The sequence below is a fragment of the Phoenix dactylifera genome, chromosome 3 (genome assembly GCF_051530095.1).
Source record: "Phoenix dactylifera cultivar Ajwa chromosome 3, Ajwa_hap1_PhDact_Kaust_v1.1, whole genome shotgun sequence".
Classification (NCBI taxonomy): Eukaryota; Viridiplantae; Streptophyta; class Magnoliopsida; order Arecales; family Arecaceae; genus Phoenix; species Phoenix dactylifera.
In genome coordinates, this window is record NC_143192.1 from 55,146,992 (window position 1) to 55,174,951 (window position 27,960).

General features: G+C 41.1%; 2 protein-coding genes across 6 annotated transcripts; one reads left to right on the forward strand and one right to left on the reverse strand.

Moving 5' to 3' along the window:
- Window positions 1–5,696: 5,696 nt before the first annotated feature.
- On the forward strand, window positions 5,697–19,476 carry LOC103716084 (dolichyl-diphosphooligosaccharide--protein glycosyltransferase subunit 2-like). Of its 2 annotated transcripts, none has more exons than XM_039116645.2 (19): window positions 5,697–6,081; window positions 8,223–8,415; window positions 8,527–8,616; window positions 8,787–8,843; window positions 8,960–9,029; window positions 9,221–9,285; window positions 11,068–11,122; window positions 11,982–12,109; window positions 12,201–12,316; window positions 13,608–13,677; window positions 14,673–14,777; window positions 14,988–15,077; window positions 15,170–15,318; window positions 15,821–15,932; window positions 16,011–16,094; window positions 17,823–17,903; window positions 17,979–18,203; window positions 18,631–18,753; window positions 18,836–19,476. In XM_039116645.2, exons 1-19 carry the CDS (start codon window positions 5,933–5,935, stop codon window positions 18,950–18,952), a joined length of 2,079 nt encoding a protein of 692 aa, XP_038972573.2. In that variant the 5' UTR covers window positions 5,697–5,932; the 3' UTR covers window positions 18,953–19,476. The 2 variants fall into 2 exon arrangements, with proteins under 2 accessions (XP_038972573.2, XP_038972568.2); XM_039116640.2 differs by having other exon boundaries at window positions 5,724–6,081; window positions 11,967–12,109.
- Window positions 19,477–20,198: 722 nt separating this feature from the next.
- On the reverse strand, window positions 20,199–25,018 carry LOC103716082 (Pentatricopeptide repeat (PPR) superfamily protein). Of its 4 annotated transcripts, none has more exons than XR_003387373.3 (3): window positions 24,702–25,018; window positions 22,324–24,258; window positions 20,199–20,927 (listed from the first exon to the last, which is right to left on the reverse strand). XR_003387373.3 is itself a non-coding variant. In XM_026808098.3 (2 exons), exon 2 carries the CDS (start codon window positions 24,239–24,241, stop codon window positions 22,448–22,450), a length of 1,794 nt encoding a protein of 597 aa, XP_026663899.3. In that variant the 5' UTR covers window positions 24,242–24,258; window positions 24,702–24,842; the 3' UTR covers window positions 22,069–22,447. The 4 variants fall into 4 exon arrangements, 1 of the variants encoding a protein (XP_026663899.3); XR_003387374.3 differs by lacking the exon at window positions 20,199–20,927 and adding an exon at window positions 21,204–21,439 and having other exon boundaries at window positions 24,702–24,893; XR_003387371.3 differs by lacking the exon at window positions 20,199–20,927 and adding an exon at window positions 21,369–21,790 and having other exon boundaries at window positions 24,702–24,873.
- Window positions 25,019–27,960: the final 2,942 nt, after the last annotated feature.

The window sequence follows — 27,960 nt, forward strand, 5'->3', positions numbered from 1 at the left end:
GCCGCCAAGGCAGGGAAGCCTATGGTCGTGGACGGGGTCACAGAGGGTTGCCGAGCCATGGGGTTTGCTCGGGTTAAGGTGGCCATTGACGCCTCCGAACCCCTCCTCCCTGGGATTAGGATACAGGGGAAGACGAAGGCTATTTGGCAGCCTTTCGTCTTCAAGAATGTGTCGGATCTCTGTGTCCGATGTGGTCGAATGGGGCATCTTGAGTCGGCATGTGGGTTTGGGGATTCGGCGCCGAGCGATGTGAGTTCATCGGGGGAGGTGGGCTCTGGCCGGATCTACGGCCCGTGGCTGGTGACCTCCCGCGCCCGACAGCCACGGGAAAAGGGTCCGCCGGAGCGGGGGAAGGTGACCGTGGCTCCTACGGGGTCCCCCCTTCCTCGGTCCTCTCCGCCGCCTCCCCTATCCGGCTCTCCGATGTCCCCGCCGGACCTAGAGGGCTGGCAAAAGCCCTCTAAGGTGGCCCGCCGTCAGTCCTCACCGGTGGCGGCGGCCCGGACCCTCGGTCGGCATGAGGGGAGCTCCCGAGTTGATTCGGCCGGCGACTCGATCGTGGGACGGGTCGATTCGGTGCCCTCGGTGACCGGGATCGGGCCGCTGGAGTCTCGGGCCGGCCTGTCGGATCAGGCCGGGCCGAGCTCAGTGTCGATGGGCCAGCCCGGGGCCCAGCCCAAGAAGAGGCACAGGAACCCTGGCCTCTCGCTGGACCTGGGCCGCTCCCTGGGCCGGGGTCGGGCGGGCCACAGGGGTGGCCTGGCGGGGCGGGCGACCCGCGGGGCACGTGTGCCCCGCGTGTTCCACACTGTGACCCGCGCGACGGGTTCCCAGGCCCGTCGCGCGGAGGCCTGTGCATGGCCCAGCCAGGCTGGGCCGCGCGCGGATGAGTGCGGACAGGCCCCCGGGGGCGGGGGTCTGCCGCTATTCACGGCCCAAAAGGGCCTTTTGGGCTCTGATATCGGGCCTGCGGCCCAGGTGGCCGGGCCCAGTGATGGTGGGTTCCATTTCGGGGCCCAGGCCTCCGGGGTGGTTCCGTCGTCTGCGAGGCCCACCATTCCAGGCTCTCTAGAGGTGGATATGGGGCAGGGAGACGATGCCCCTGGTGGACCGGATCTGGGTGATAGGACTAGGTTGAGTGAGGCTCCTGCCTGCGTTGACTGTCCCATGAGCGACTCTTTGGTGGGGCGGGATACGCTTGCACTGGTGGAGCCAGGGGTAGGGGACCCGAGTGGTCATGAGGTGGCTACTCGCATGACCGTAGATCACTCGACTGTCGTTCAACGGGTGAAGGCGGCTGTGTTGCGGGTCGTGTCTGGGACTAGTATGGATGAGGGTCAGCAGGTTGATCCTGATCGCGAGGTGGAGACAGACCCTATGGCCCAGAGGGTTGACGTGCCTGTGGCCGACCTCTCGGATTTTTCCCCATGAGGATTCTTGCGTGGAATTGTAGGGGGGCGGCAAAGCCGTCCTTTATGTCATCCTTTAGGCGGCTGATCCAGATCCATAGTCCGAATATCTGCCTACTTTATGAAACACGACTTTCCGGTAGAGGACTTAGTCGTATCTTACGACGGTTAGAGGCTGACTGGGAGTCGTATGCAGTAGACTCCCAGGGGTTGTCGGGGGGCATTGTGGCTTTGTGGAAGCGGGGCGTGGCTACGATTGACGTATTCCACAACTGCTCCCAACAGGTCATCATGACCATCTCGGAACCCAATGCTGCACCGTGGGTCTTGTGCGGAGTGTATGCTAGTACAAACCATCGAACCAGGAGGGTTCTGTGGGACGAGCTCACCCACCTAATTGCTCTGGGTATTCCGGCTGCGATGGTGGGTGACTTCAATTGTATCTTGGAGGAGAGTGAGAAACGAGGAGGCAGAGCCTTCACTGACTCTGTGGACAGGAGGGAGTTCCGCGATTTCCTCTCGCGGAATGGCCTAGTAGATCTGGGCTTCTCCGGTCCGCGCTTCACTTGGTGTAACAACCAATCCGGACGAGCTAGGGTGTGGGAGCGTCTGGATAGGGTTGTTGCTTCTACTGACTGGCTCATCAGATTCCCGTCCTATAGGGTCAGCCACCTTGCTCGGATTGCTTCGGATCATTGTCCTTTGTTGTTCTCAACGGTATCTGGCTCGAGTCACCGTAGCCCATTCCGCTTCGAGAAAGTCTGGCTATCCTTTCCTCAATCCTGGGACATTGTCCGGGGAGCTTGGGGTCTGCCGGTCCACGGCGACGCCATGCAGAGGGTTTCACGAAAACTGGAATTGACCAAGCGACGGCTACGTCGCTGGAATCGGGAGGTCGTAGGTGATATTTTTAGAAAGTTGGAGGATGTGGAGGCTGCGATTGCTGACCTCCAAAGTAGGGAGGATCAGGTGGGCGGGCTCCCCGAGGCTGATATGGTGAGCCTCCGGGGATTACTCGCCACCCACCACTCGATCCTACGTCAACATGAGATTTTCTGGAGACAGAAATCCAGAATTCAGTGGGTCAGAGAGGGTGACAGGAACACTAGTTTCTTTCACCGCTCGACAGTTATTAGGAGGCAGAGGAACACCATTCGGTCCTTGCGGGACGAGCGGGGCCATTGGGTGGACGATGATTCGGCGATTAGCCACGTCTTACTCGAGTTCTTTCGCTCCCGTTGGACGGAGGATAGTGGGTCGGATTTCGCCGGCCTGCTCCCGAGAGCTGAATCCCAAATCGGGGTGGCTGCGAATGCACTATTGGTTCGACCAGTGACGGAGGGGGAGGTGCGAGAGGCTGTCTGGGCATTGGGCGAGGACAGGGCTCCGGGCCCAGATGGCTTCCCTCCTTTCTTTTTCCGGAGATACTGGAGTATCGTTCGGCTCGCAGTGGTTGAAGCGGTCTTGTGTTTCTTTAGTCGGTCAGGTATGCCTGACGACTGGAAGGCCACCTTTGTCACGCTTATACCTAAGCGATCGGATGCGTCCGAGCCGAGCCATTTTAGACCGATTAGTTTGTGCACTACTTTGTACAAAGTGGTGGCAAGAATACTGATGGATCGTATGAAGCCCTTTCTCTCCGGCATTATCTGTCAAGAGCAAGGTGCTTTTGTTGGAGGTAGGAGTATTTTCGATAATGTTATGGTGGCCCAAGAGATTATGTGGGATCTTCGACGGGCCCCGATGCGTCGAAGCCTGATGGCTATCAAGCTGGATATGGAACGAGCTTACGATAGAATCAGGTGGAGTTTTCTGAGGCGAGCTTTGGAGAGTCTGGGTTTCCATGAGACCTGGATTGGTTGGGTCATGGGGTGTGTCCGGAGTCCGCGGTTCTCCATCTTGATCAACGGCTCTCCGTCCCCTTTCTTTAGTTCCACTATGGGGCTTCGGCAGGGATGCCCGCTATCCCCGTACCTATTCATCATTTGTTCTGATGTTTTGTCTCGATTGCTGCGGGATGCATGTGCCGCCGGAGAGTTGGAGGCTTACGCCCCAGCTCCAGGGGCCCAGCCGATATCCCACTTACTATTTGCCGATGACTGCCTACTCCTGACGCGTGCCCGCGTAGCAGATGCCCTGGCTATTAGGCGGGCTTTGGCCGCCTACTGCTATGCATCTGGTCAGAGAGTGAATGCCCTGAAATCCTCTATCTCCTTTAGCCCGAGCTCGCCACCCGGGGTTCGACGTGAGTTTCGGAGGATTCTGGAGATGCCTGAGCAGGACGGGACCTGGACATACCTGGGGGTTCCGATCACAGGTAGGAGACTGCGTGTATCTGAATGCTCCGGGATGGTGCAACGGGTCCAGAGTAGGCTAGAGGGCTGGCGAGCAGCGTCTCTATCTATGATGGGTAGAGTTCTGCTGATTAGATCTGTTATGGGCTCTATGCCTATCTATCTCATGACTAGCACTGTGGTACCAAGATCCGTCCTACTAAAGATTGAGCGACTGATTCGAGGTTTCCTATGGGGCTCGCTTGGTGGTGGCCGTGGGGTGCACCTGGTGGCATGGGAGAGTATTTGCCTCCCCCTCAGGGAGGGTGGCCTTGGGGTGTTGTCTCTCCGGGAGAGACGAGAGCTGCTCCTCGCCTGGCATGCCTCCCGATTCATCCTGGAGCCGCAGGGCTTCTGGAGCCGGATTATGACCGCCCGCTATGGGGGGGTAGGCCGGGAGGGCGGGATTCGAGGAGGGCGGGGATGTTCTTTTCTATGGCGTGAGATTGCGAGATACGTGCCCATGGTGTCGGATCACACTCGATGGCTGATAGGTGATGGCCGCAGCATCGACGTGACCAGGGACTCATGGGTTGATGGTCTCCCCCGGTGCCGCTGGCCGACTACTGTTAGTGTTGAGGCTGGGGAGGGTTTACGGGTCTGTGATCTTATGATTCCCGGGGAGGCTGGTTGGGACGAGATTCGATTAGCCCGCTTCTTCGGGGAGTATCTGGCGGAGCGGGTTCGCTCCCTCCCTCTGCCACAGAGCGGTGGACCAGACGTACGTGTGTGGAATCTCTCGACCAGTCCCAGAGTCAGGATGAGCGTCCTTTCTCGCATTCTTAGGCGGGAGTACGAACCTGGTCCTGATTGCGCCTGGATCTGGCGATTGGGCCTCCTCCCGAGGGTTGCGCTGTTCCTCTGGAAGGTGGTCTGGGACCGTCTTCCAACGAGAGCAGTACTTGGTGGACGAGGATTGAGGATCCCCCTTGAGTGTGGGGTTTGCGGTGTGGCCGAGACGGTCGACCATGCCTTGTTTCGGTGCTCTAGGGCGAGGGACACTTGGTGTCTGGCAGGGGTCCCGCAGCCGGTATGGATCTGTAGGGATCAGTTCTTACAGGCCATGCGCCAGGCCTCGGAGTCCCCGGCTCTTCGTCAGGAGGTGACTCGAGTGAGCTGCACTGCCTACCAGATCTGGTTGGCCAGGAATGCTCGTATATTTGGTGAACGTTGTATGTCGCCGAGATTTGTGGTCGAGAGGGCCCGTAGTCAGGCGGCAGAGATGTGTTATGCCTCCACCACCGGAGGGACCTTGACAGCTCGGGACATCTGGGGCCCCCACCATGCTTCGGCAGCATCTCACACGGTGTTTTTCACCTGGGAGCCCCCACCCCCGAGTTTCCTCAAGGTCAACTTTGACGGGTCAGTCTTGGATGGTGGCACGAGGGGAGGTGCGGGTTTCGTCATTCGGGACCCTTTTGCTAGGGTTGTAGCCGCTGGGGGCAGTCACCTATTTGATACCTCGGTTCCGAGTGCGGAGCTGAGCGCTGCCTGGGCAGGCCTTCGACATGCCTGGTGCGTGTTACAGGCTAGGTCTATCACCCTAGAGGGTGATTCTGCCACCGTTATCAGTTGGATCCGTGAGGGTCCTAAGGGTGATGGTAGTGACCACCCTCTGCTTCGTGATATATGGGCTATGGCGAGGGATGGAGGGGCCTTTCAGGCCAAGCATATCTACCGTGAAGCCAATAGGGCTGCGGATTGGGTGGCTGCATTTGCAGCTCGCCATTCCGGAGACACTGTGTGGACTGGAGATGGGGAGTTGCCTTGGGCACTCCGAGGTATCCTATTTTTTGACTTTATTGGGTGTATCCGTACCCAACAGGTATGATCCACCCGTATTAGCAAAAAAAAAAAAAAAATACCATGCTTTCCAATTATCAAAAAGGAAAAGAAGATTAGCCCATTTTCAAACCTTTGTGGTCCCCACGTAATCACAGTGACGGGTGTGAGTTTGGGTTTCGTCAAGATGGGGTCTTTTGTAGCCGGGGAAAACGATACCGGTAATAGCCGGCAAGTTGAACCCCCAGTGGTTTTGGGGGTGAGAAGAGCAGACGGGCGGCGTGGAAAGCTCCTTCACTTGGCGCCAGTAAACCCTAGAGTTGCTGCTCTTTTGATCGTGGTCCCCTTGGATCCTTTCGATCGATTCCTCACCTTGCTGGGCTCTCGATCTCTTCCCCTCCTTCAGCAATGGCCAGAAACCTGAGGCATCTAGGGTTTCTGGCTCTGATCTGTGCGTCTCTGTCCATCTCCGGGGCTGCCGTCATTCGGCCGATCAATGATGCCTACCGATCCGCTGCATTGGAGATCTTCGTGCCGACCGATGGATCGTTCGGAAGGTTGGATGTTTTACTCTAATCACCAATGAGAAAAATATAATTCCAATTCGCTGTAGATTTTTTCTAAAACCTTATTCCGGTTCTAAAGAATTTCTTATTGGTTTTAGTTAATCTAGATTCGAATAGTAGTCATATTTTTTGACCTGCTTGACTTGGAATTCTTGGAAACGTGGATCTTGTTATTGCACTCAATCCATTTGCAAAATTTCTTTTCTAGTTAGAAGGTTCCTGATTTCTTTTATTTCTTTTCTTGTTTTTTGTTTTTGTTGGAAGATGTATGATTTTCTGATGTGATGTCTGCTGTCAGACTCGAAAATTTTACGCAACCGTTTATCTTCCAATCGAGAAAGTTCTCTAACCATATTCTTTTCTCGGGTACATCGAGTGACAATTCATGCTTTTCCATACTAGACTGGTTGCCCTGTCTTTGTTGGTGAAGATATTTGGTGAATTTTGACATAAAATCAGTCGTTGTGCTTGTCCTTGTTGCTCCAGTTTTTGTCCTATTGCAGAAGTTGTAGTTCGTAATTCTATAGAACCTTCTGAGATGTCAGCTTTGGTTGATGGAATGATGGCGTATGTTCTTGCTCAATGTTTCTTCGATTTGTGTCCGACTAAAGTATGGTTTTAAAATCATATAGTGCTATCATCCAAATCAATTCTTTCATTTGATGATCTGTTGCTATTGTATGCTAATTTGTGCATAAAGTTTTTTTTTTTTCAAATTCTTATTGATTTTTCCTATGGATGCGTGCATTGATGCGTCTAGTGACACAGGATTCAGTTGTATCCATTGGACGCTACTTGATAATCAGGTATAATATATGATATTCCATGTCTGTTTTCTGCGTACTGGATGTCCATGTTATTCTCAAACTAGCATCTCGTAGACTCCATGCAGTTCTGCACGACCAATTTTATATTTATTAATGTTTGTTTCTCAATTTTCCCCGTTTTATCTTCATTCATTCTTATCTCCATCTTTAGTTGCCAACGGCCCCTATCTTTCTTCTTCCTCCTCTGCTTTCCTTTTCTTTTCTTTTCTTTTCAAACAAACATCTTCTTGCCATCTACATCAGATTTTTCACAAATCTCTGAGTTGATGGACAGTATTGTTTTAATCGAAGACTTACTAGTCCTTTTCGTTATTCTTTACTATTTCACATTACTTGATTATCATTTGCCCTTTTTCTATAAACCCTAGGGATTTGAGTAACATCAACTTCAGTAGCAGGCTTTATGTCTAAGTTCGTCTTCATTAGATGTTAGTGAAACAGCAAATGCTAAAAACCCAAGCCCTCCAACCGTAAGATTTATATTTGTTTTCATCTTTCTTTCGAGACCTCAAAGTTTTAGGATATGGATGATTCAGCTTCCATATTCATTGGACCCCTTGAAAAGTTGAAATGGTTGGGCTTGAATTAATTGACTTGTTTGTGATTGTTTCTGTTTGGTAGTGGTAGTTGTCAAATCATACGCACACCCTTGTGTATGTTTTGCACATCCATGTGCTAATGTACATTCATGATATATGTCGTAATACAAATCGAAGAATGGACGATTGGATATTTATCCTAAGCCAGCAAGTAGCACGGGAAAAGGTTCGCAAAAAAAAGAAGTTTAGGCCTTTTTGACTTGGTTGTGTGGATTTCTAAGATAAGGTCAGAGGATAAAACATAAATGATATAATTTTTTTGAGAAAAGGAGAAAAAGCTCCAATAAATGAGTTAGGTTTAATTTTCTATTATTATGTAGATGCTTGCAGGCAAATGTTGTACAGTGTCTTTGTGGTTCGAAGATTATGCTGAACTTTCTTCATAGATTGCTTTTTATTTAAGCTTATGAGTACATAGTGATCTTGTGTTTCTCTGCAATCAATATTCAAGCAATCTTCTTTTACCATTGCATGTGCAAACAGCATTTTGCACAGGTGGAAACAAATTTGAGTATCCATATTTGGATTATCACCCATTACTTGCCAAACTGTTGAAGGAATTCAATGTTTTTGTTTGCTGAAACTTAAGCCTTGATGTGAACTATGATTTCTGCTGTATCACGTGGCATTCACTTTTATTTTGGAATATGTTGTCAAAATTTTTGAACTAGAAATTGAAGATAGCTAACTGCATTGTGTTTTACAGTTTAGAAGAAGCGTATGAGGCATTAAGAACATTCCAAATTCTTGGAGTAGAAAAGAGCCCTGAAATAAGTCATGCAACATGTCCAGTTGTTGTAGAAAAACTTGGATCATCGTCATTTATACCGAAGGACTTATTTCATGCACTAAGGGTCAATAGCATCTTGGGATGCCAGATTGATTCCAGAACCTTTGAGGTATATTTGTAAGATGTCACACCAATTCTTTTTGAACACGTGAGCCATTTTGTAGACTTTTGAGCATTTATATAAGGTCTATTGCTATCTTGTTACTCCTCTTTCTTGTAGGATGTTGCATCAAAACTTCAAGCTGTGATAAAGGATGCAAATTCATTACTCGACTTTCACTATGCTGTTGGAGGCTTGCTTCATATCAAGGTAAGGGCTCACTAAGCTGTATCTTGTTTTGTTTGATCTATCTGTCTCTTACATTTGGCTGGAAGTTTGTGTTTAATTGCATGTTGCTCTGCCATCTTCTATGCTTATCCTTAACCCTTTATCTATTTAACGTTTAATTCCGACTTTAATTCAGTTATTTTCTGATGCAGGATTATGGTATTAATGTTGCTTTGCTGGATACTGATGGTACATTTCATTCCATAAAGGTGACGGCTATAACTATTTCCTACTATACTTTTTCCTTTTCGTACATTCTCTGGAAGTTTCTATTTTCTTATTTTTGTAATAGGGTGTCTTCAGTTAACCGTTAGGTTATTTGCAGGCACTCAGTCAAAGTGATGGCAGATGGCGCTATGATTCCAATAGTGCTGAATCTAGTACTTACGCTGCTGGTATTTATTCTGTTTTTTCATGACCTCTTCTCAATCTAATTTTCTTTAGAGAACTTGGATGCTGTGCGTAACACTTTGTGCAGATGATGATTCTTATTGTCCTTAAATGGCTCTTTTTGTTTTTAACAAAAATAATAAGGGCAGCCTGGTGCTGTTCTATGTTAATTGTGTTACATATTATGTTGTTGCAGGGATAGCGCTTGAAACACTTGCTGGAGTTGTTTCATTGGCAGATAAAGAGGTGGATCAATCTAAGGCAAGTGTCTAATCCCCCAGAGTTTTTTGTTTTGTTTCTTTGCTTCTATTTTCCAGGCCAAAATCATTCTTGTTGGACTGATTAGTGCTGCATCATCTTGATGTTTCTATCCTTAAATGAATGGTCGGTACAGCATCACAATGTCTTATATGTGTTTGAGATTGTGAGGCGAGTTCCTTCATTTTTTCAGTCGGTATAGGCTAATAATGCCAAAACCCTTCTCATTATGGATGCTTTTACTTACAATCTTTACATATTTATTTAATATCACGCAAACATGTGGATTTGATTACAGCTGCAGAAAGCCTGGCCTGGCAGATCTTTCAGTCAGGCTTCACTGGGTCATATGAGTGAGTACAAGCCAAGCTCAGTCTAGCTGTTCAGGTTTGGCGTAATCGTCAGATTGACTCTCAGGTTGAACCCAGGTTCTTAATATATATGCAAGCTAGCTAATATTTGAGCTGTGGGAGCAGTCTAAACGTGGGGTTTGAGCTTTTGCTCTTTTACTAGAAGAATGAAGTTGACTGAGCTTGTTATTAAGTCAAGCCCATGCTATTTGGAAACTACCTGATTGATTGATACTTCTAAGACTTTAGTAGTTTACATTGATTTTTTAGATGCTGACATACCTTTTTTTTTTTTTTTGTCAAAATTGCTGTTTTTTGAGATCGTTGTGTATAGTAGGGACTAGGGAGAATGGGTTGGTCAGGTTAGTTTCCTATTAGTTCAAGACATACTATCAAGACTCAACTGTTTTGACCCAAGCCTAACCTATCAGCTGGTCAGATTTCCCCATGCCAACCCAGCTGGTGGCTCAGTCAGGTGGACTTCAACACAAACCGGTTAAGGAGAGAAAGAGAATGAAGAAGGAAGAAGAAGAAAGAGTGGGGAAAAGGGGCGCAATGGCCATAAGCTATGACGAAGCTATGATGGGGGACAAGTGATACTTGGTGGCAGGCAATATTAGAGTGATGGTAGTGTCAAAATCAATGGATGACAGCAGGCAGCATAAAATCTTTGTATAGTGGTGAATTGCATGGGATTTGTGAACATATTTAAGCATTGTTGAGTTTTTGGATGGTGGCGAATGATACCAGAGTAGCCAGCAACAGAGGGCTGCAACATATGGGATGCTGGGAGTGGAGGATGGATAGAGGAACCAATAGGAGGAAAGGAGGAGTTGTGAGATGGAAAAGAAGGGATGGAGGTGAAGGAGGAGAAGATAGAGGAGAAGATAGAACATATTAGAGGCAGAAGCTTGGGGATTTTGTACAAGTTTAGGATTATCGGCGCTCCATTCAACTTTCAAACCATTTGAGCCATCGATATATACATTATAAACATTTGATTTTGTGTATTGGGCTGCCAACTATGACATGATGGATCAGGCCCCATCAACCTGTGCCTGGTGAGAACCAAGCTGTAGGCTAGTCAAGGCCTGGCCTGTGGCCAACCCATGAACCCAATATGTTGGGTTAAACTGGTTGGATCAGGTTTGCAAGATTTGACATTGCCAGCTTGCATACTGCAACTATAGACATCAGCTTTTATTAAGACTTGGGTGTGTCATTAATGCTTGTTTTAATATCTATTGTTTCTTTTCCTTTCTCTTAAAGATTTTTACTTGCACAAGAATCACTGTCACCACAAACATGCTGCGTAATCATCCTTCATACAGAGTTTTTCCCCCATATTTGTAGCATAATTTCTTTATTTTTTTTTACTAATAAGTGAACTTTTTGGCTTGCTTCCTGTCTAATGCATCCATCTTATTCTTGGCAGATAGGAATTGTAGAACATGACATTGTTAAACTGTTTGATAGCATCAAAAGTTATGGTATGTACGCCTATATCTTAGCCTCCTAAATCTTGTCATTTTCTTTCACTTTTATGCATAAATTATTATTTCAATTTTCTTATCTATAGTTATGCTACAGAATCTAGTTTTGAAGAATTTGTCTTCATCTGGACGAACACAATTTCTGAGTGTCGTTCTCAATGAATGCAACATGTTTATTGTGCAATGTCAAGTCTTAATTATATTATAAATCTAAATTTTTGTATTCTTGAGAAGAAATTTGGTTTCTATTGTCTTCTTGGGTCTCGGTCCTCAGATGTAGTCTCATATCATCGGATCCATTTAGTTGTTGCCCTGTATTTTGATGTATGTATTCTATGTCCAAAGAAATTTTAATGGGATGAAGGTCTAGCACTCTACCTTCATCAGCTGCTTTGTTCTTGAAAATATGATTTCATTTTTTGGGTACAGTTTATTCTGTGGATATGCCCGTGGTTTGATGTTTTGTAGCTGGATCACTTCCAAAGATTGTATTGAATGCATTTCCATGGAAAATGGAACATACGACATATATCCTCATTTTGTTTATTCATATAATGTGGCAGCAGAATAATTTTATAATGGTGGTTTAATTATTACGTATCAGAGTTGTATAGCATAACCTTTTAAGCTTAGAATAAGCTGATTACATTTTATGAATCCTGCTTTTTCTTTTTAAAATAAAATGTTCAATGGGAATCATCATGAAAGATGTTTTAGAAGATATCGCAAATCTACATGAATTTTTATAATTTCAATTAAGATCATTATGAAGTTATCAGTTTTGTTTATCTTATTTTTAGTTGATCACAATAGCATATCTCTGATACAAGTATCTATGGAGCTTGGCTTAATGTAGATGATGGCACCTTGTACTTTGATGAGAAGCATATTGATGCTAGTGAATATAAGGGCCCTCTTACAACTTCAGCTTCAGTAGTACGGGGTGTTACTGCATTTGCAGAAGTTGCTTCTGGTAGGCTAAATGTGAGTCAGATATTCCTAAGCATATGGTATCTGCTTTATGAAAATATTTTTTTGCCAAAATGTTTCTTATTTGACTTAAGCAAATTTGCAGATTCCAAGTGATAAAATGTTAGGATTGGCAAAGTTCTTTCTCAGCATAGGAATTCCTGGTAGCACCAAAGACTTGTTCAACCAGATAGAATTCTTATCATGCTTGGAAAACAATAGGCAAGTAATATATTGTGATGTTTGCCTGACCAATTACCTGAGTGCTTTAATTATAGTGAATCTACTAACTTTTTGAACTTTTTGTACATTTTAGTCTTCTTGATCCCACATACTTGTTTGACCATAAATTCTGTTGTTTCTACAATTGGATTGATTGTCATATCTACTATCTAGGATATGTTTAATGGCATAAGGCATCAAAAAAATAAGCTTGTTAATTTTGCATATAAAATTTTCCACGGTTCATAAGATGCATTTTTGGAACCATTTTGCCATGCCCTCTCCTTGCATGTCTGGAAATTGTTTGTTTAATTTCTTTGTTATTTATCAGTTGTCAAACTGTGAAGAGAATGTCAGCAAAAAAAAGTGAAGATATGGAAAAATCATCAGCTTCATATGTTAATTAAATTATCATTACATCTATATTGCTAACATGAAAGTGAGTTTAGAAGAGATGGGTGATACAGCACTGGTTTTGGCTTGGTACATGTCCAAAGAGCTATCCGCATATCTCAACCCTCAAGCTAGACATGCAACTTCACAAGGTTCAACAAGCCACCGTTAGTGGGCATGCCATTCACATGTCTCTCTCTCTCTCTCTCTTCCTCTCTTTCCTTATGCTGCTGCCGGAGGAGAGGGGGCTCAAAAGCCCTCTCCCTCTCTCGGCCTCGCCCCCCCCCCTCTCCTTCCTTTCCCTCCCTCTCTCTCTTTCATTATCCCTCTCTCCTTCCCTCTCTAGCTCCCCTTCGTCGGTATGCTGCGATTTGGCATGGCATGGTACCATACCATACCCTACCACCGGGCAACCGGTATGGGTCCCTGTATAGGTTTCGCGTACCTTGAATGAAATAACTTGTTCTTTTGGGTGACATGTGATATTGTTCCTTTAGTGGTAATGCTACTATGTTTTTGTGCCAATTATATCCATAAAAAAGGCACAATAATGGGGGAAGAATACAAATTGAGATCCATATTCAGAAAAAATGAGTCTGTTTTAAGTAACAAACTCCCTATTAGTTTCTGCTGGGAAGTGCGAAGTTCTATTCCTGAGGTGGGTGTATCGGTGTTTTGCAAGAATCCTCAACTGTTGTTTTACCATGTTGATCATGCCGGTATCTGAACTTTGGCATAGCCATCTTAAAGGAGAAGGTTTTTTTTTTCCGATCTGATTTCCTTTGAAGATCTCTGTGATAATGCTTTCTTTTTGTTGATATAAGTAAGATACATCTATTTCTCCTACCCAATCATGTAACCTAGGTACTAATTCAATTATCTGTTTTGCTTGCAATAGGGTCTCGATTCCACTGATTCTTTCACTTCCATCTATGGTATTTTCATTAACCACAAGGGACCAACTCAAGGTAATTGATTGCATCTCATTCTGCTGAGCATCTTGTTGTCTAATTTTGCATTAATTTTTTGTCTGCCTTTTTTATTATTTTCTCACTGTTTTCTTGGACTTTCAACTTGCTATCATCTCTCTACTCTCTTTTCAACTATTTGTACTTTTTTTGGGTGTTCTATGAGCATATGGTTGCAGGAAGCTATGTTCTTTATAGAAACGAATAGCAAAGCATGACAAAATCAACCCAAATAGATGGGGAACATGACATGCTAATTACAATTATTGTGTTGAAGTTAGTATTCAATTTTTCTCCCTTAGTTGTTTCTTGACCCATTTGTTCTGACAATGTTCCCAGTCCTCAGTCATGTAGGCTGTGCTTGGTTTAAAAAAAAGTTGGCTAGGAACAATTACTATGTTAAGAATAGGTCTTTCAAAGATAGTTATAAACATGTGACATAAATTTCTGTATAACCCGCTGACGATGATTTTGTTCATAAAAAAGGTAGGTGGAATAAAAGAAGGCCTTACTGTAGGAATAAAGATATTTCAGTTCTCCTTTGAAAGAACTTATTCCAGGAGTAAACAGGTTGGACCAAATTACCAAAATAAGTAAGGTCTTATTCCTGCTTTTTGTGGAACCAAATGCAGCCTTAATTTTGCACGTTGTACATGTCTATGACCCACCATCCATTTTTTATCTTCAACTTCTGGTATCCCTAGCCCTGATGTTTCTTGTTAGAACGTCTGCAGTGACTTTGTATACTATGATTAAGTGGTAAGAATGCTTTAAAAACAGTGAGCTATAAGCTTGAACTGAAAGCAGCCAGAATAGTAATAATGTGCTTAAAAGAAGTTGATTTCTTGTAGAGCCCAGTTAAAATTAGAAAACAACAAAATAATTGTACCTGCATCGTCATCCATTAAATACCCCAAGGAACAGCTAACTAGACAAATTTGATTAAATTTGTTTTTCCTTGATTTAGTGGAAGTGCTTTTTTGAGCTTATTTCAGGTTGAGGTGACTACCGTTTTAGGTTCTGCAGCACCGCCACTGACAGTGAGTTTGGTGCAAGCTTTTCGTTCTGATTCAAAAGACACCCCTGTCATGGAAAACCAGGTAGTGCATTTCATTGCATTGTTGATTAATACCTTCTTCATTTTTGATTGGTCTCTTGGCTTTGTATACTTTTCGTCTGGCTCCATGTTTGTGCATGTTAACTATCTGCCTGATTTAATATCTCTATTTCTCTTTCCCCTGGATAAGATCTTTTATTTTAATTATTTTTGTTGCCCATCCTTGAGATTTTTTGAATGTTTTCTATTGCAGGAGCTCCAGTTTGACTCAGAAAACACCATCCATTACTTGGATATCATACCGCTGAAATTAGATGTTGGAAAGTACAAATTAATGTTTGAGGTATTTTAAGAATCTTCATTAGTTAGAGATGTCTGTTCCCTATGTTGATTAGCAAGTATCACTTGTGAGATGGGTTGGTCCATATTGTGCAGATCTCACTTCATGACCCTGAGAATATTAATACATATGCTACTGGAGGACGCACTAGTGTGATGGCATTTATCACGGGATCTATCAAAATCGACAAGGCAGAAATTGGAATTTTTGATAGTGATCCTGGAAATTCGGAGACATTGCAAAAGTAAGCCTTTAATATTTTTCCTGTACACGTGCTTGGCTTCTATAAATCTCTTGGTGTTGAGTGTACAGTGTTATTCTTCCTGAACATTCCTTACAGTGTTGAGAAGATAGTACTTAATTTAACAACATAGAGGTCTCAATTTATATCTTAAATTCATTTAAAGACAGGATGTTTGTTATATTGAGGCCCTCTTTGGTAAGTTCCACCGGATCTGGTGGGATCTGCAGGGAAGAGAGCATTTGGAAGGGGAGAGAGGGAGGGAGCCTGAGCATGAGAGAGGCTAGGGGGTCATGGAGCTTGATCGCTGTTGGATTAGAAAAAAGACCTCTGGAGGCCTTTTTTAATCCTGCCAAGATCAGGCCTGCCGCCCCTCTCCCCCTCCTCTTCCCACCGCCAATCCCCCCCACCCCCCCCATTGTCTCTTGCGGACTTGAGACATGTTACAGAAGGGTGTTATTAATTCACTCATATTGCTATCTCATTTTTATCATTGATTTTGCAGATTAGATTTATCAAGAGACAGCACACTTTCACTAGCAGCAAACCATCTACAGAAGTTACACCTGTCTTTCCATCTAACCACTCCTCTTGGGCACCATTTTAAGCCACACCAGGTTCTTAGGCTAACTCTAATGACATGTCTGGTAGTACTATTTTTTGGTTTTATTTGATAGAAAGACAATTGATTACAGGTGTTTCTCAAACTGAGACATGAAACCAATGTTGAGCATATCTTTGTAATGGAGAGTTCTGCAAGACAGTTTAAAATAGTTTTGGTAAAATTTCTGTCACCGTAAATTCTTTTACATACTTTCTTTTTTATTCTGTGGTGGCAACTTATTGATGTCAAAGAACTTTCTAGCATCAGACTTTACTTTCAAGTTTAAATTTAAGTGTGTTGAAGTTTTGGTATAAGTGCTGCTCTATGACAATTGTGTGTGGTTCTGAAATGAACTTGATGAGATTAAGCTTGCTTGGATTAGTGTTCTGACTGGTTCTTACTAGAAGGATACTGCGCTAATTTTAATGATTATGTAGAAATCCTTTTTTAGACAAGTGTAAATTTGATAATAAGATTACTGCTGCAAAAGGGCATCAGCAAATAAATAAGAAGCTTACTACTAAGCATTAGATTTGGGAAACATCTTGGTCCAGTGTCAGGCCAAAATGCTAGGCTTTCATTTACTTGTTTTGTTCGGATGGTCAGGCTGAGACTAGGAAAAACAAAATTCAGTAGTAGAGATATAAAGAGTGTCTATATTATAGACAAAATTGTAGTATTATATCATAAATATTTTATCATATTACATGACTTCTTTTTACAATAGTCATTCAGTAATACTAAAAGCTGATACATCAATATTTGTTTATAGTTTCATAAATGTGTGTTCTATTACAAGCATAAATTTTATAAATTATAAGTCCTAAAACAACTTAAGCAGGTTATATGTCAAAATATAGAGTTGAGGATGGTAGCAGGCAAATCTATTATGTTCGATGTCGGTGAAAGAGGACAAAATGGTACTGAAGCATATATATGCTGTGTAAGTTAGGTAGGCCTGAATATTTTGAAAATGCGTGGATAAAATCTAACCACACTTGCTGTAGAATGTTGCTTTATGACTGAGCCGGCAGATGCATGAATGTGTACCAATGACTTGAAAGACTAGAGTAAATAATTTCTACTTTTCTACATTTATTAAGTCGGACAGCATGATTTCATACTGGAAGATACTGTGCCTGCAAATGCCCGTCACATGCATGTGGATGTGGCTACATGTAAGAGGCTTATCCTTGTACTGCACTAAACGCCCATCTGTTTCACACTATTCCAGAGATTAGTGCTAGTTGTTGACAGTGTTGCCTGTACATGTACACAAGAATCATATTCGGACACATAAGTCAGTATTTGACTTGGCGAGAGGGAAAAAGAGAGATATTAGGATGACATATAAATTTAACTAAATCATATATTTATACCTTTAAACCTTATATTTAAATACTAAAAAGGTGTTAAAAGGATATTATTTGTTAAGCTCCTTGAGTATACATGTTTCTCATTCAAAGCTCCCAATTACTTAAGGATATCAGAAAAATAATATTTTGCAAAGTTGTTTCACTACCTATATTCTTAACAAATCTCAGAAAAAGAACAAATACTCACTTTTAATATCAAAATAACGGATTAAACTCAATTGTTGGAAGAGTTCAAATAGAATAGTTCAACTCTCTTCCAATCTCTAAAGTGGCTACGAAAGAACTTCAGAAGTTACCAGGTATCTAATACGTATCCGACATGTTTTTGGAGCTGGATGCGGGTGTCCAAGTACCATCCTAGATGCCAACCATGCACATCCTAAATGGCGGTGCATGCTTATAGTGGCACTATTTCGTCTTGCATTCCGTTGTATACCTATGCAGACTATATATGATGTTATTGCAATGTGCGTGGCTGTTGCAAAATTCAGATGTCTAATATTTTATATGCTTCAACTTTTTTGTAGGACTTCCTTGGTCTGGTGGAAAAAATTTATTATCTTTCTGGAAAATATGAAATTGAACTTACAGTTGGTGATGCAGCAATGGTAGTGCTCTTCTTGCTTCTTTAACGAACTTTACTTATTGATGCTGGCCCTTACAAAGTTTTTGTGATTATGCAGGAGAATTCTTTTCTACAAGCCCTTGGTCATATTGAGTTAGATTTACCAGAACCACCAGAAAAGGCAGCACGTCCTCCTCCGCTTCCTGTCGACCCATACTCAAGATTTGGACCGAACCAAGAGATAGCTCACATCTTCCGGTCAGCAGAGAGGAGACCACCAAAGGAGCTCTCTCTTGCATTTTTGGCTATTACTCTTCTACCATTTGTAGGATTTTTGATAGGGGTGAGTTAAATATTTTGTTTTTAAACTGGTGCATTTCACCTACTTATGGTAGCTTACATCTTGTATTGGGATTCTTGTGGTGCCTTTTAACTTGAATTCTCTCTCTAGCATTATATCTAAAGATGCTCAGAGAAACTAATTTTTCTCTATAAAAACCAAATTTCTTTTCCTATTGTGCACTTGAAGTATGGAGAAATCAAAATTATTTGTGTTCTTCAGTTTTGAAAGTCTTTCAGAGTTTAGGTCCAAAGGTTTTTGTTGATTGAATTATGTGAGAATCAGATTTATGTACATCATATTTCCATCCTTGCTTATAACATATTTTAGCTCAAACTTGAATTAGAAAGGTGTATTCTTCTTAATTGTTTCCAAAAAGTAAACTGTTTCACATGGTTATGTTGTAATTGACTCTATGCATTTTTCACAGCTGATGCGCTTAGGAGTAAACCTGAAGAGCTTCCCTTCCTCGGCAGTACCAGCTGCATTCTCCACTCTCTTTCATGCTGGCATTGCAGCTGCATTGTTACTTTATGTGCTTTTCTGGCTGAAGGTCTGTTATATCTCTTCTATCAGTTGTGGTCATATTTTTTGATCCATGCATATTATACTGAAGCTTCTCTTTTATGGAACAGTTGGATCTCTTCACTACTTTGAAGGTTCTTGGGTTCCTTGGAGTTTTTCTGGTCTTTGTGGGTCATAGGACCCTTTCCCACCACGCTTCAGCAACAGCTAAGCTCAAGTCCTCTTAAGTGGATTTTGAGAATCTCCAGCGTTATTTCAATTTTGTAGGCTTTTCAAGCACTGGGAGACTTTGATCAGGGATTCCTTTTTGTGTGCCAAGAGAAGCTAGCAGTTTATGCATCTAACATGGCTGTTGTAAATGTTCCCATTTAGCATATCCCACTGTTTCGAGGGACATGAGTTATGAGATGTTTTTTATTATGAGTGTTGATACGGAATCATTGGCGGGCTATTGGGATCGGCTATGCCTGTTTAGATGGACAAGGAGAAAGACCATCATCTTTTTATTGGGCTCAAAGTTTAGTGTGTCACCGATGCTTTTTTATATTGAAAATGTTGCAGTTCGCTATCCAACTAGATAATGTGACAGAAAATGTGCAACGTCTGTTGTACAAAGTTGTTTTTGTTATTCCAAATTTTGGTGGAAATTCAGAAGCATGGCATGTATGTTAGAACATTTGTTTGTTGATCAGGTGCTGGCATAACAAGCATCTCCAGCTATTAGAGAGAGATTGCTCTATTTCATATCTCAGATACATTTTGGGCAGTTTGGTTGCCAGATTTTTGCATTTTATCTTTATAAAATAAGTTTCACGGGTAGATTTTTCAAAAAGATGCTATAATGTTGTCGTCTTGCATGTCCTGGTTTTATATATTTAATTGTTGGCTATATTATGTTAAAACAATATCCAGCAAGCGCATATTAAAACATTGTTTGGATAATTTTGGGGGGAAAAAAAATGTTTGGATGGCTATCAGTTGGGGAAGGAAAGGTATAGCAATTTATACCTATACGATGAGGAAGGCAAGATATGAGGAGCCTAATTCTTCCATAATAGTAGAAACCTGTCAAAAGGCTCTCTTTGGTAACCCTCCATCCTTATGGGTTTCCCTCTTTTATGATTATTGCTCGGACGGCACAAAAATTCACAAAAAAAAAAAAAAAATCCCAAGAACACATCCCCCTGATCTAAAAGCTATTCCTTCAATTATCCCCAGCGAAAAATATTCCCCCCCGCCCCTACTCCCATCTTGGTGATGAACTAATGGTTTTCTCATCCAAGGGTCCAAGATTTTTCTTTCCTGTATACAAAGTTGGAAGATCTTGCTGGTAGACGGGGGCATTGGAAGAAAAGGGACTGGAGAAGAGAACTAGAGAAAAATGAGAATCCACCATTTTTTTTTTGGTAACCCTCCAATTTTTCATAAAACACTCAGATACATGATTTACCGCAAAGAATAAACAATGAGGTCTAGATTCTCAACCAGACAGCGATAAGAATAAACTATTATTTATAACAACGTACCGTCTAAGAGCCTCAAAACAATGGTCAAGCTTCATTAACAGGAAGCAGCTATAGAAAATTGATTCCCATGTTTCGTTTCTTAAAATTGAAAAGGAAGCAGAACCAAATCTCAACAAGTTGATGAAACTCTTTTGCCTACAAAGTTCATCTAATATCTGCATTCAAGAAATATATATATTCTTCAATCTTCATAGATGGATGATATATTCACAAGTTCAGGTCTCAAAACGTTTCTGATCCCTGCTCGCAGTTGCTTATATGATGATGCATCCCCTAAGGTGCACTCTCACAAATTTCAGCTGTTTGGATGCACTATTGCAGCTTGGAGTGAGCAGTACGTAGGCCTTAAACATAGTTAGAAAACACAGGGATACCAAAGAGACTGGTGTACCGCAATCAAATGTATGTGAATCGAAATCCATTTTCAGGCAAGCAAAATAGAATGGAGCCATTTATTGCAGGCGAAGAGCGTCCAGATAAGCTCGATAGAGGAATTTTTCTCAAAGGATTGATAAGCCAGAAGTTCTCGTTACCTGAGCTACTTCTTGGCATCAGAAAGTCTCACAGAAAAAGGGTTAAGGCCGATTGCAATTCTAAATACTCCTATGCACTCATGAGTCATGAATCAGCTTTAGCTTCTCAAAAGAGAACCAATTTTGAGAATCGCGCTTACTACCTGCCAATCAAGAGAAGGTTATATGATGGGCTGAGACAGTCATCTTGTTGCGTGTGGAAGGAATACATGCAAAATCTTTAAAAATGAAGATTATACTTGAAGAAACTTTCAGTTCCAATGCCTATAGGATCTGTTTACCTTATAGCCCATCCAAAACAGTAGTTTATAACCAGCCTAGCTAATATTCCACATGCTGATGACATATTAGTCTTCAACCATACAATGGACCCGAAACCTCCATAAAGCATGCAAGAGCAAGCCATTCCAAATGTACAATTGAGTAAAAGATGTATAAGCTTGCTTGCCCTCTGGTTCCAAAAGTACATAAATGACTTGGCCACAAAGCTTGCCATAGCAAATATTGTACAAGAGAACAGAGAGCAGAAAATGAAGAAGGTGCATGTGACTTATTAAGTCACATACAATAACAAATTACTTTAATTGTGAAGAAAATTAATAATATGCATCAGACTTTCAGGGTGTTTAATGTTCGACATATGAAGTAGCTTGTCCTACAATAATCACATTTCCATACGTCAGAACCTAGCACTAAGAGTAATTTCAAGAGTACACATAATGTGTTCCCTAGGAACCCGAATCTGCAAGATTTTGAACATAATACATGTGACAATTAAAGTAAAGCAAGAAAAACTCTAGAGAAGGAAACTTGCTGCGCTGATAACTTAAGACTATATTAAAATAGAAAACATGATATTGCAACCTCTGATTTGCATAGCAAAATGTCAGCAGTTCTAAATAAAGAAAGTCGAACAAAGTTCTTGCAGTGTTTCCCCTCCTCATTATGTCAAACCTCCATATGAAAGGGCCTTCCAATAGATAGGTCCATGATTCAAATATACACCCTGACATCAGCAAGTCATGAATAATATTAAATGGATTGAGCTACAAGCACATTTTAACTACATAAAACTTCATCTCCGCTCTATTTGAAAGGAACATTTATGTTACTATAATATTTGATTATCCAACATTCTCTTTCAATAATCCACTGTCGCTCACTATTGTAATTTCAATATTCCCATACATGTTGGAGAGGAATTTAGTTATATATGCAAAACAGCTAAAATTTAAAGAGAAGGTTGGAATAAAAAAAACCATTGCATACCAAGACAATAATAAGTTATAGAACTCAATGAAAAGTTCAAGATATTATAGGGCAATGAGCATTGAATGTTTAAATTACAAACTCAGAAAGAAAATTACAAGTGCAGATCAAGTGATCTATCAATGTCTTTGATCAGAAAATGGCTATCATGACTACGGGGGTAAAAGATTATCTTAACTGACTAATAACTGACAAATTTAGGAAACATTGAAGCTTGAAACCAAGTTCCAGCAAGTAACAAATATAATTGAAGAAGATAAAGTCTATTACCTCTTGAAACAGAAGATACATAGCAACCCGTTGCAGCATTCAGAATCAAAAGTGCAGTAGACCCAGAGCAGCAGCAGCTCAAATCAGCGGAGATTTGCATCTCCACAGTCCCAATTCTACCAACTCAAGAGTCTTCCTTAAGGATCTTGTACTCGATCAACTTCTTACGCAGTTTGGTAGCCTCTTCTGTCATGCCAGAGGCAGCCACTCCTTTTACCAGCGATGCATAGATTGCTTTGTTGGGCTTGCTACATCTTGATATCATCATATCTAAAACTTCAATAGCAGCATCGACCTTGCCATTTCTACATAACGTCTGTATCACAAGGGTAAACGTACTGCCTCTTATTCTGCAGTTGATATTAATCATCTCCTGCAACATCTCAAGTGCCTGCTCCACCATATCTTCCTTGCAAAAACCCATGACCAATGAACCATAAGTGATGTCGTCAGGAGTAATGCCATCATTGACCATCTCATCAAACAGAATCATTGCCTTCTTAATATCACCCATCTTTGCTAATCTATCTATTACAGTATTATATGTTATGACAACCAAAGAGAATCCACTGTCCCTCATATAGTGAAGTATATCCACAGCCTCCTTTGTCATGTCCTTCTTACACATAGCTGCCAGGAGAGTGTTGTAAGTGACTATATCCGGAGAACATTCTTCACTTACCATTCTATGCAAGACATCAATTGCCCGATCCAAAAGCTGGTATTTACACAAACTGTTGATCAAGATATTGTAGGTAACTACAGTAGGAGGATAAGAAGCCTGGTTCATGATTGCAAGTACATCATCAGCCTCAGCCCACTTTCCCTTGCTGCAGAGACAGTGAAGTAAGGTATTATATGTGACCGCATTTGGTTCCAAGCCATGTGCCAGAAGATCAACAAAAACTGTTGCTGCATCCTCACACTTCCCTCCCTTACATATCAAATTGATGAGAGAGTTATAAGTCACAAGATCAGGATGACATCCCTCAAAAGCTAAATCATCCAGAACCTCCATAGCCCGTCGAATACCACAGTGCTTGCATATGAGTTCAAGAAGTACCGTGTAAGAGATTAGATAAGGAGGGCAGCCTTTATTTAACTGATCTTTCCAAAACCAAACTGCCTCATCATACTTACACTGGTCAAACATGGACCGGAATAAAGTGTTAAATGTGATCACGTCAGGAGGGCAACCACTGAAACTCATATCTTGTACAATTCTAATTGCAGAACTTAGTTGTCCTCTTTTACAGAGACCTCCAACCAATTTATTGTAGGTGATGACATCCGGGACCCCCCCAGACATAACCATCACCTCAAGAACGCGAGTGGCCTTTTCCATTTTATCAGCATTGACTAATCCCCGGATAATGTTAATGCAACAAGGGAAGTCAGGGACCTGACCCAATCGTGCCATGACATTAATCAGGTTGCAGGATTCAACGAGCTTCCCATTTGCACAGAAATTACGAAGAACATCATTGTTGGACACCTCATCATGTTCCACATAGTACCCATCAAGAGTTAGGGCATTTGCATTAGAATTCGATAGCTGCACAGGTCTAGCGTGTGTGGATATCATCGCCTTTTCAGCATTATAAATGACCTTGCTACTTCCATTAACCACATCTAAAGAACTACCTCTTTGCTCTGACCTATAATGAGCAGCCTGGGAAGAATTGACACTGTCATGATGCAAACAAGGGTCACGCTTATGCTCGAGCTTGTTCACATAATCTAGGTGAACCGCGGATGCTCTCATCCATGGGCAAGATTTGGAACTGTAACAATGGTTTGAATAGTATGCGAATGATCCACGAAAGCAATTAACATCGCCCATGGTGTGTTGTGTGAATACCATATGCCCCATATCACCAATTCCAATCAAACAAGATGTAAAGTTATTTGCCAGCATACTTCCTCAAAGCACGACTGTAGTGGAAAAGAGGACAAGAAATGACACAAGATTTATACCTTTCGTGACAAAATTCCTCACCCAAAAGGATAGAATTATGAATGCAAGAAAATTATAGGGAAAAATAAAGTGAATTCAAACTAAATCGGTCCATTTTTTATCAAATAGAGGTAAATTGATATTTATTCACTAAAGTGGACTAAGCACAACAATTATTCGGAAATCACTCTCTCCAACACCCCAAACAAGAAAACGAAAAAGGAGCAATTTTTTATTAAAAAAATCTTCAGAACACCGAAGCAATTCTTTGAAAAAAAAATCACCTGTTACTGATTCAAATATATCGGTCCATTAGCCCAGAAAAAAACCATGAATCAGATCATAACCATTCAAAAAAAAAAAAAGAAAACGTATATAAGAGCAAACGACAATCAGAATCCGTAATTATCTATGAGCTTACGTTGAATTGGGCCATGAGAAACGGAGCTAACGGAAAACCCCTAAGAGATGCTCTCCGTATGACCTCTTTCCTGAAATCTTTCCCGACCTACAGAATCGTGGGTTGCTGAGGAAGGAGAGAAGAAGACGGAGAGGATTTTGTTAGGGTTTTGGCGAACCAAGGCGGCAATCCCGAGGAGAGGCCATCAGAATGGCATGATGCGTGATTTGAAAGTAAGATGTAGCTTTGAGATTTGTGTAAGAACGGGCCAAATTTCCATCAAGATGTTTGGGCTAAAAAGAATGCCCCAACCGTTTACTCCTGATTTGTGAAACGTTGGTCCTCATTTTGGGCTGAAAATCCTATTAAATTTATGGATTACATACTAGAATGAGCCTATATTCATCAATACTTAAGAATAACTTCGAAGTGGGCTAGTCTGAATCTTATAGGAAGAAAAGAAAAGACATGCTGTCCTGATACGAATGTTTATAATCTTTCGAAATCCTCTATTATTGTGATTAAACAAGATATTTAATATTTTATGGGATGAAAACGATAGTCATGTAAGTGATATGGAATATAAAAAGAGTATTTTTTTAACAATTTTAGGATCTATTTAGTTATTCTTATAGGATTAGGTCGAAAATTCTATAGGATTCATAGATTAAGCTGCCCATTTAAGCATAGCTTTATCAACTAAACACCTTCCAGCCCACATTCTATAGGAAGAAAAAAAAAAATCTTTCTAGGTCTTTTTTTTTTCTTCTACAGTCGAAAGGCTAGGATTTGGCAGGGCCCCAGAAGATGTGGACTAGGTAAGTTAACAAGCTCAATTTCTATAGGTTTTTTAGACCAATTCTTTAGAAATATCCAAATAAACCCTTAATGGTATCGTCAAACCATTCTTGTCTAAAACCCATTTATGTGTTCCTTATCTCATGTTTCCACTGTACTGTCTTGAAACTATATAACTATTTTGATGTTTTGTTATTATTTATTAATTAAACATGATTTCTATGGGCAACTATTTTACTTATTTAGTCGAAGTTGCCAAAATTAATAGTTCATGAATTGTATTGTACTTACATGTTGAAAATCATGTTGATATTTTTTGATCATTGTTCGCATAGTAAGAAGAAGTAAATTACAAACTCCAGAGGGGATAATATGTTTGACGAGGTAGGATGTAGAGAAGAACAGAATTTCTTCAGCTATTAGAATTTTGACTAACCCATAAATATTGGGAAAGAAAAAGATAACCCAATTAAAGGTACCATTTTTTTTTATAAAAAAAATTAGATCAAAGCATAATCATAGGAAACTACGCACTTAAAAAGAGGGTAGAAACCAAAGGGGACTAAGGCTCTGTTTGGGGAGCTGTTGACAGTAGAGCTGTTGGAAGTAGAGCTGTCTGAAGTAGAGCTGTTATAAAAAGCTGTTTGCTGTTTGGTAACTGCATTCGTAAAGTGCTGTGGTACTTTGTTTTGTGTTTGGTAAACAAACTGAGTAAGTACTTTTATATGACAAAATTACTATAAAGGACATTGCATAGTATTATACAACAGAACATAATAAAACATAACATAAATTAATACATAAATATACGATATAGTATAATATTATTGTAATATAAAATAATATTATGTTAATATAGCATAATAGTAATATATATTAGAGTAAATTAATATTTGGTAATATAACATAATATTAAATTATTTAACATAACATATTAATGTATTATGATATAATGTAATATATATTATATTTATAGTATAATACAATAATAAAAGTATAAAATATTATAATTATTAGTATAAATTAATTTTTCATAATATAACATAAGCGTGGGCCGCGAGGTTGATAAAAAAAAACAATAGATTGATTTTGGAAGGTATAGAAAAGGATTAAAATTTTTTTCTTCTAAAATGTGGTTCAAGAGATGCATACAAAAGTTGAAAAGAAAAATATCTTTTCTTATGGAAGGGAGTCTGACGGCTAGGGTTCTTGGCTCCAACAGATTTTTAGGTTTATAAAGGGACAAATTATGTAATTATGTTATTTTAATATAGGCATTTTTGTCAAAAATACAGCTTTCCGAAAAAGCTGAAACAGCTTCCTCCCAAAAGCTCCAAATTGGAGCTTCCTCCCAAAAGTTGTTTTCAGCTTCCCGCAAAAGCTGAAATAGCTTTTTGAAAAATTTACCAAACACAGTTTTTCATTTAAAAGTACTTTTGGAGGGCCAAAAAGTGCTTTCTGGCCCTCCAAAAGCTCCCCCAAACAGGGCCTAAGAAAGGAATTCAAACAATCAAGACACTGTACGAAGAAACAAAAAGAAAAAGAAAACTAAATGAATGAATAAAAACCTAGCAAGAAATGAAATTCTAAAAAATCATCGCAGAATTCCACCTACAAATCAAGCATGATCCGAGCAAATTTGCTGTACTTCAGCAACTTCAGCCCATAGGAGGAGCAAATAAAAGATTGGCTGAGCGGCGAAGCAACGAAGGAGGGAGAAGAGAAGAAGAAGATGAAAGGGGAAATTGGATGAAGGAAAAATTCTTAGCAAAGTGGTGAGAAATTTGAATCTTATTCCTGATAGGCTGAGCTAATATAATGTTATGGTCAAATCCGATCACCAAAAACAAACTTGGCTATGATTAATTTGATTTCTTGACCGCCTGTTTTTGAAATAGGCTATAGATTTAAGTATCCAAAGGTAGATCGATCAACCAAAAGGTATAAATTGGAAAATATTCCTTTGTATTTCTCTACTGAATAATAACATATTGCCCACTCATCTCTCTTTCCTCTCTAAATTTGCAGAATTGGGACAGTGTATCTTTTATGTTTGGAAGACATCCATTTTTAGTATTCCAGCTGAGGTTGATGCAAGAACTATGATTGAATTATGCTAAAGTGGACCAACGAATCCATTGCTATCAATTGGAAAATGTCTTGTCGAATTCTGTACTGAATACTAGCAGTATTGAGTATCAAATTAAAATACCGATATTCCCACTTGTTTCATTTTCTTATCAAAATCTATAGAATGAGGCCTGCATATTTACTATATGAACTTTGATTGAAGTATGCCATGGTGGACCGAGCATTGAACTACTGATACACACTCTTGTTTCTTCTTTTTTTTTTTTTGTGCTACCTATTTTTCATGCTCCAAGCTTGTCTTTATATTCCAATTTTGTTCGGAACAGCAAGTAGTGTGTAATAACTCAGGAGGCTCACTGAAAGATATTTTTTAGATTTTTTAGTTCTACAT

What these genes read in the sequence shown, in the direction of transcription:
- LOC103716082 (XM_026808098.3), bottom strand. Translation starts at nt 24,241, where the DNA reads ATGCTGGCAAATAACTTTACATCTTGTTTGATTGGAATTGGTGATATG.
- LOC103716084 (XM_039116640.2), top strand. Translation starts at nt 5,933, where the DNA reads ATGGCCAGAAACCTGAGGCATCTAGGGTTTCTGGCTCTGATCTGTGCG. An exon ending in GTACATTTCATTCCATAAAG is followed by an intron (nt 8,844 to 8,959) that starts GTGACGGCTATA and finishes GGTTATTTGCAG; the next exon opens with GCACTCAGTCAAAGTGATGG. An exon ending in CCCCTGTCATGGAAAACCAG is followed by an intron (nt 14,778 to 14,987) that starts GTAGTGCATTTC and finishes TTTCTATTGCAG; the next exon opens with GAGCTCCAGTTTGACTCAGA.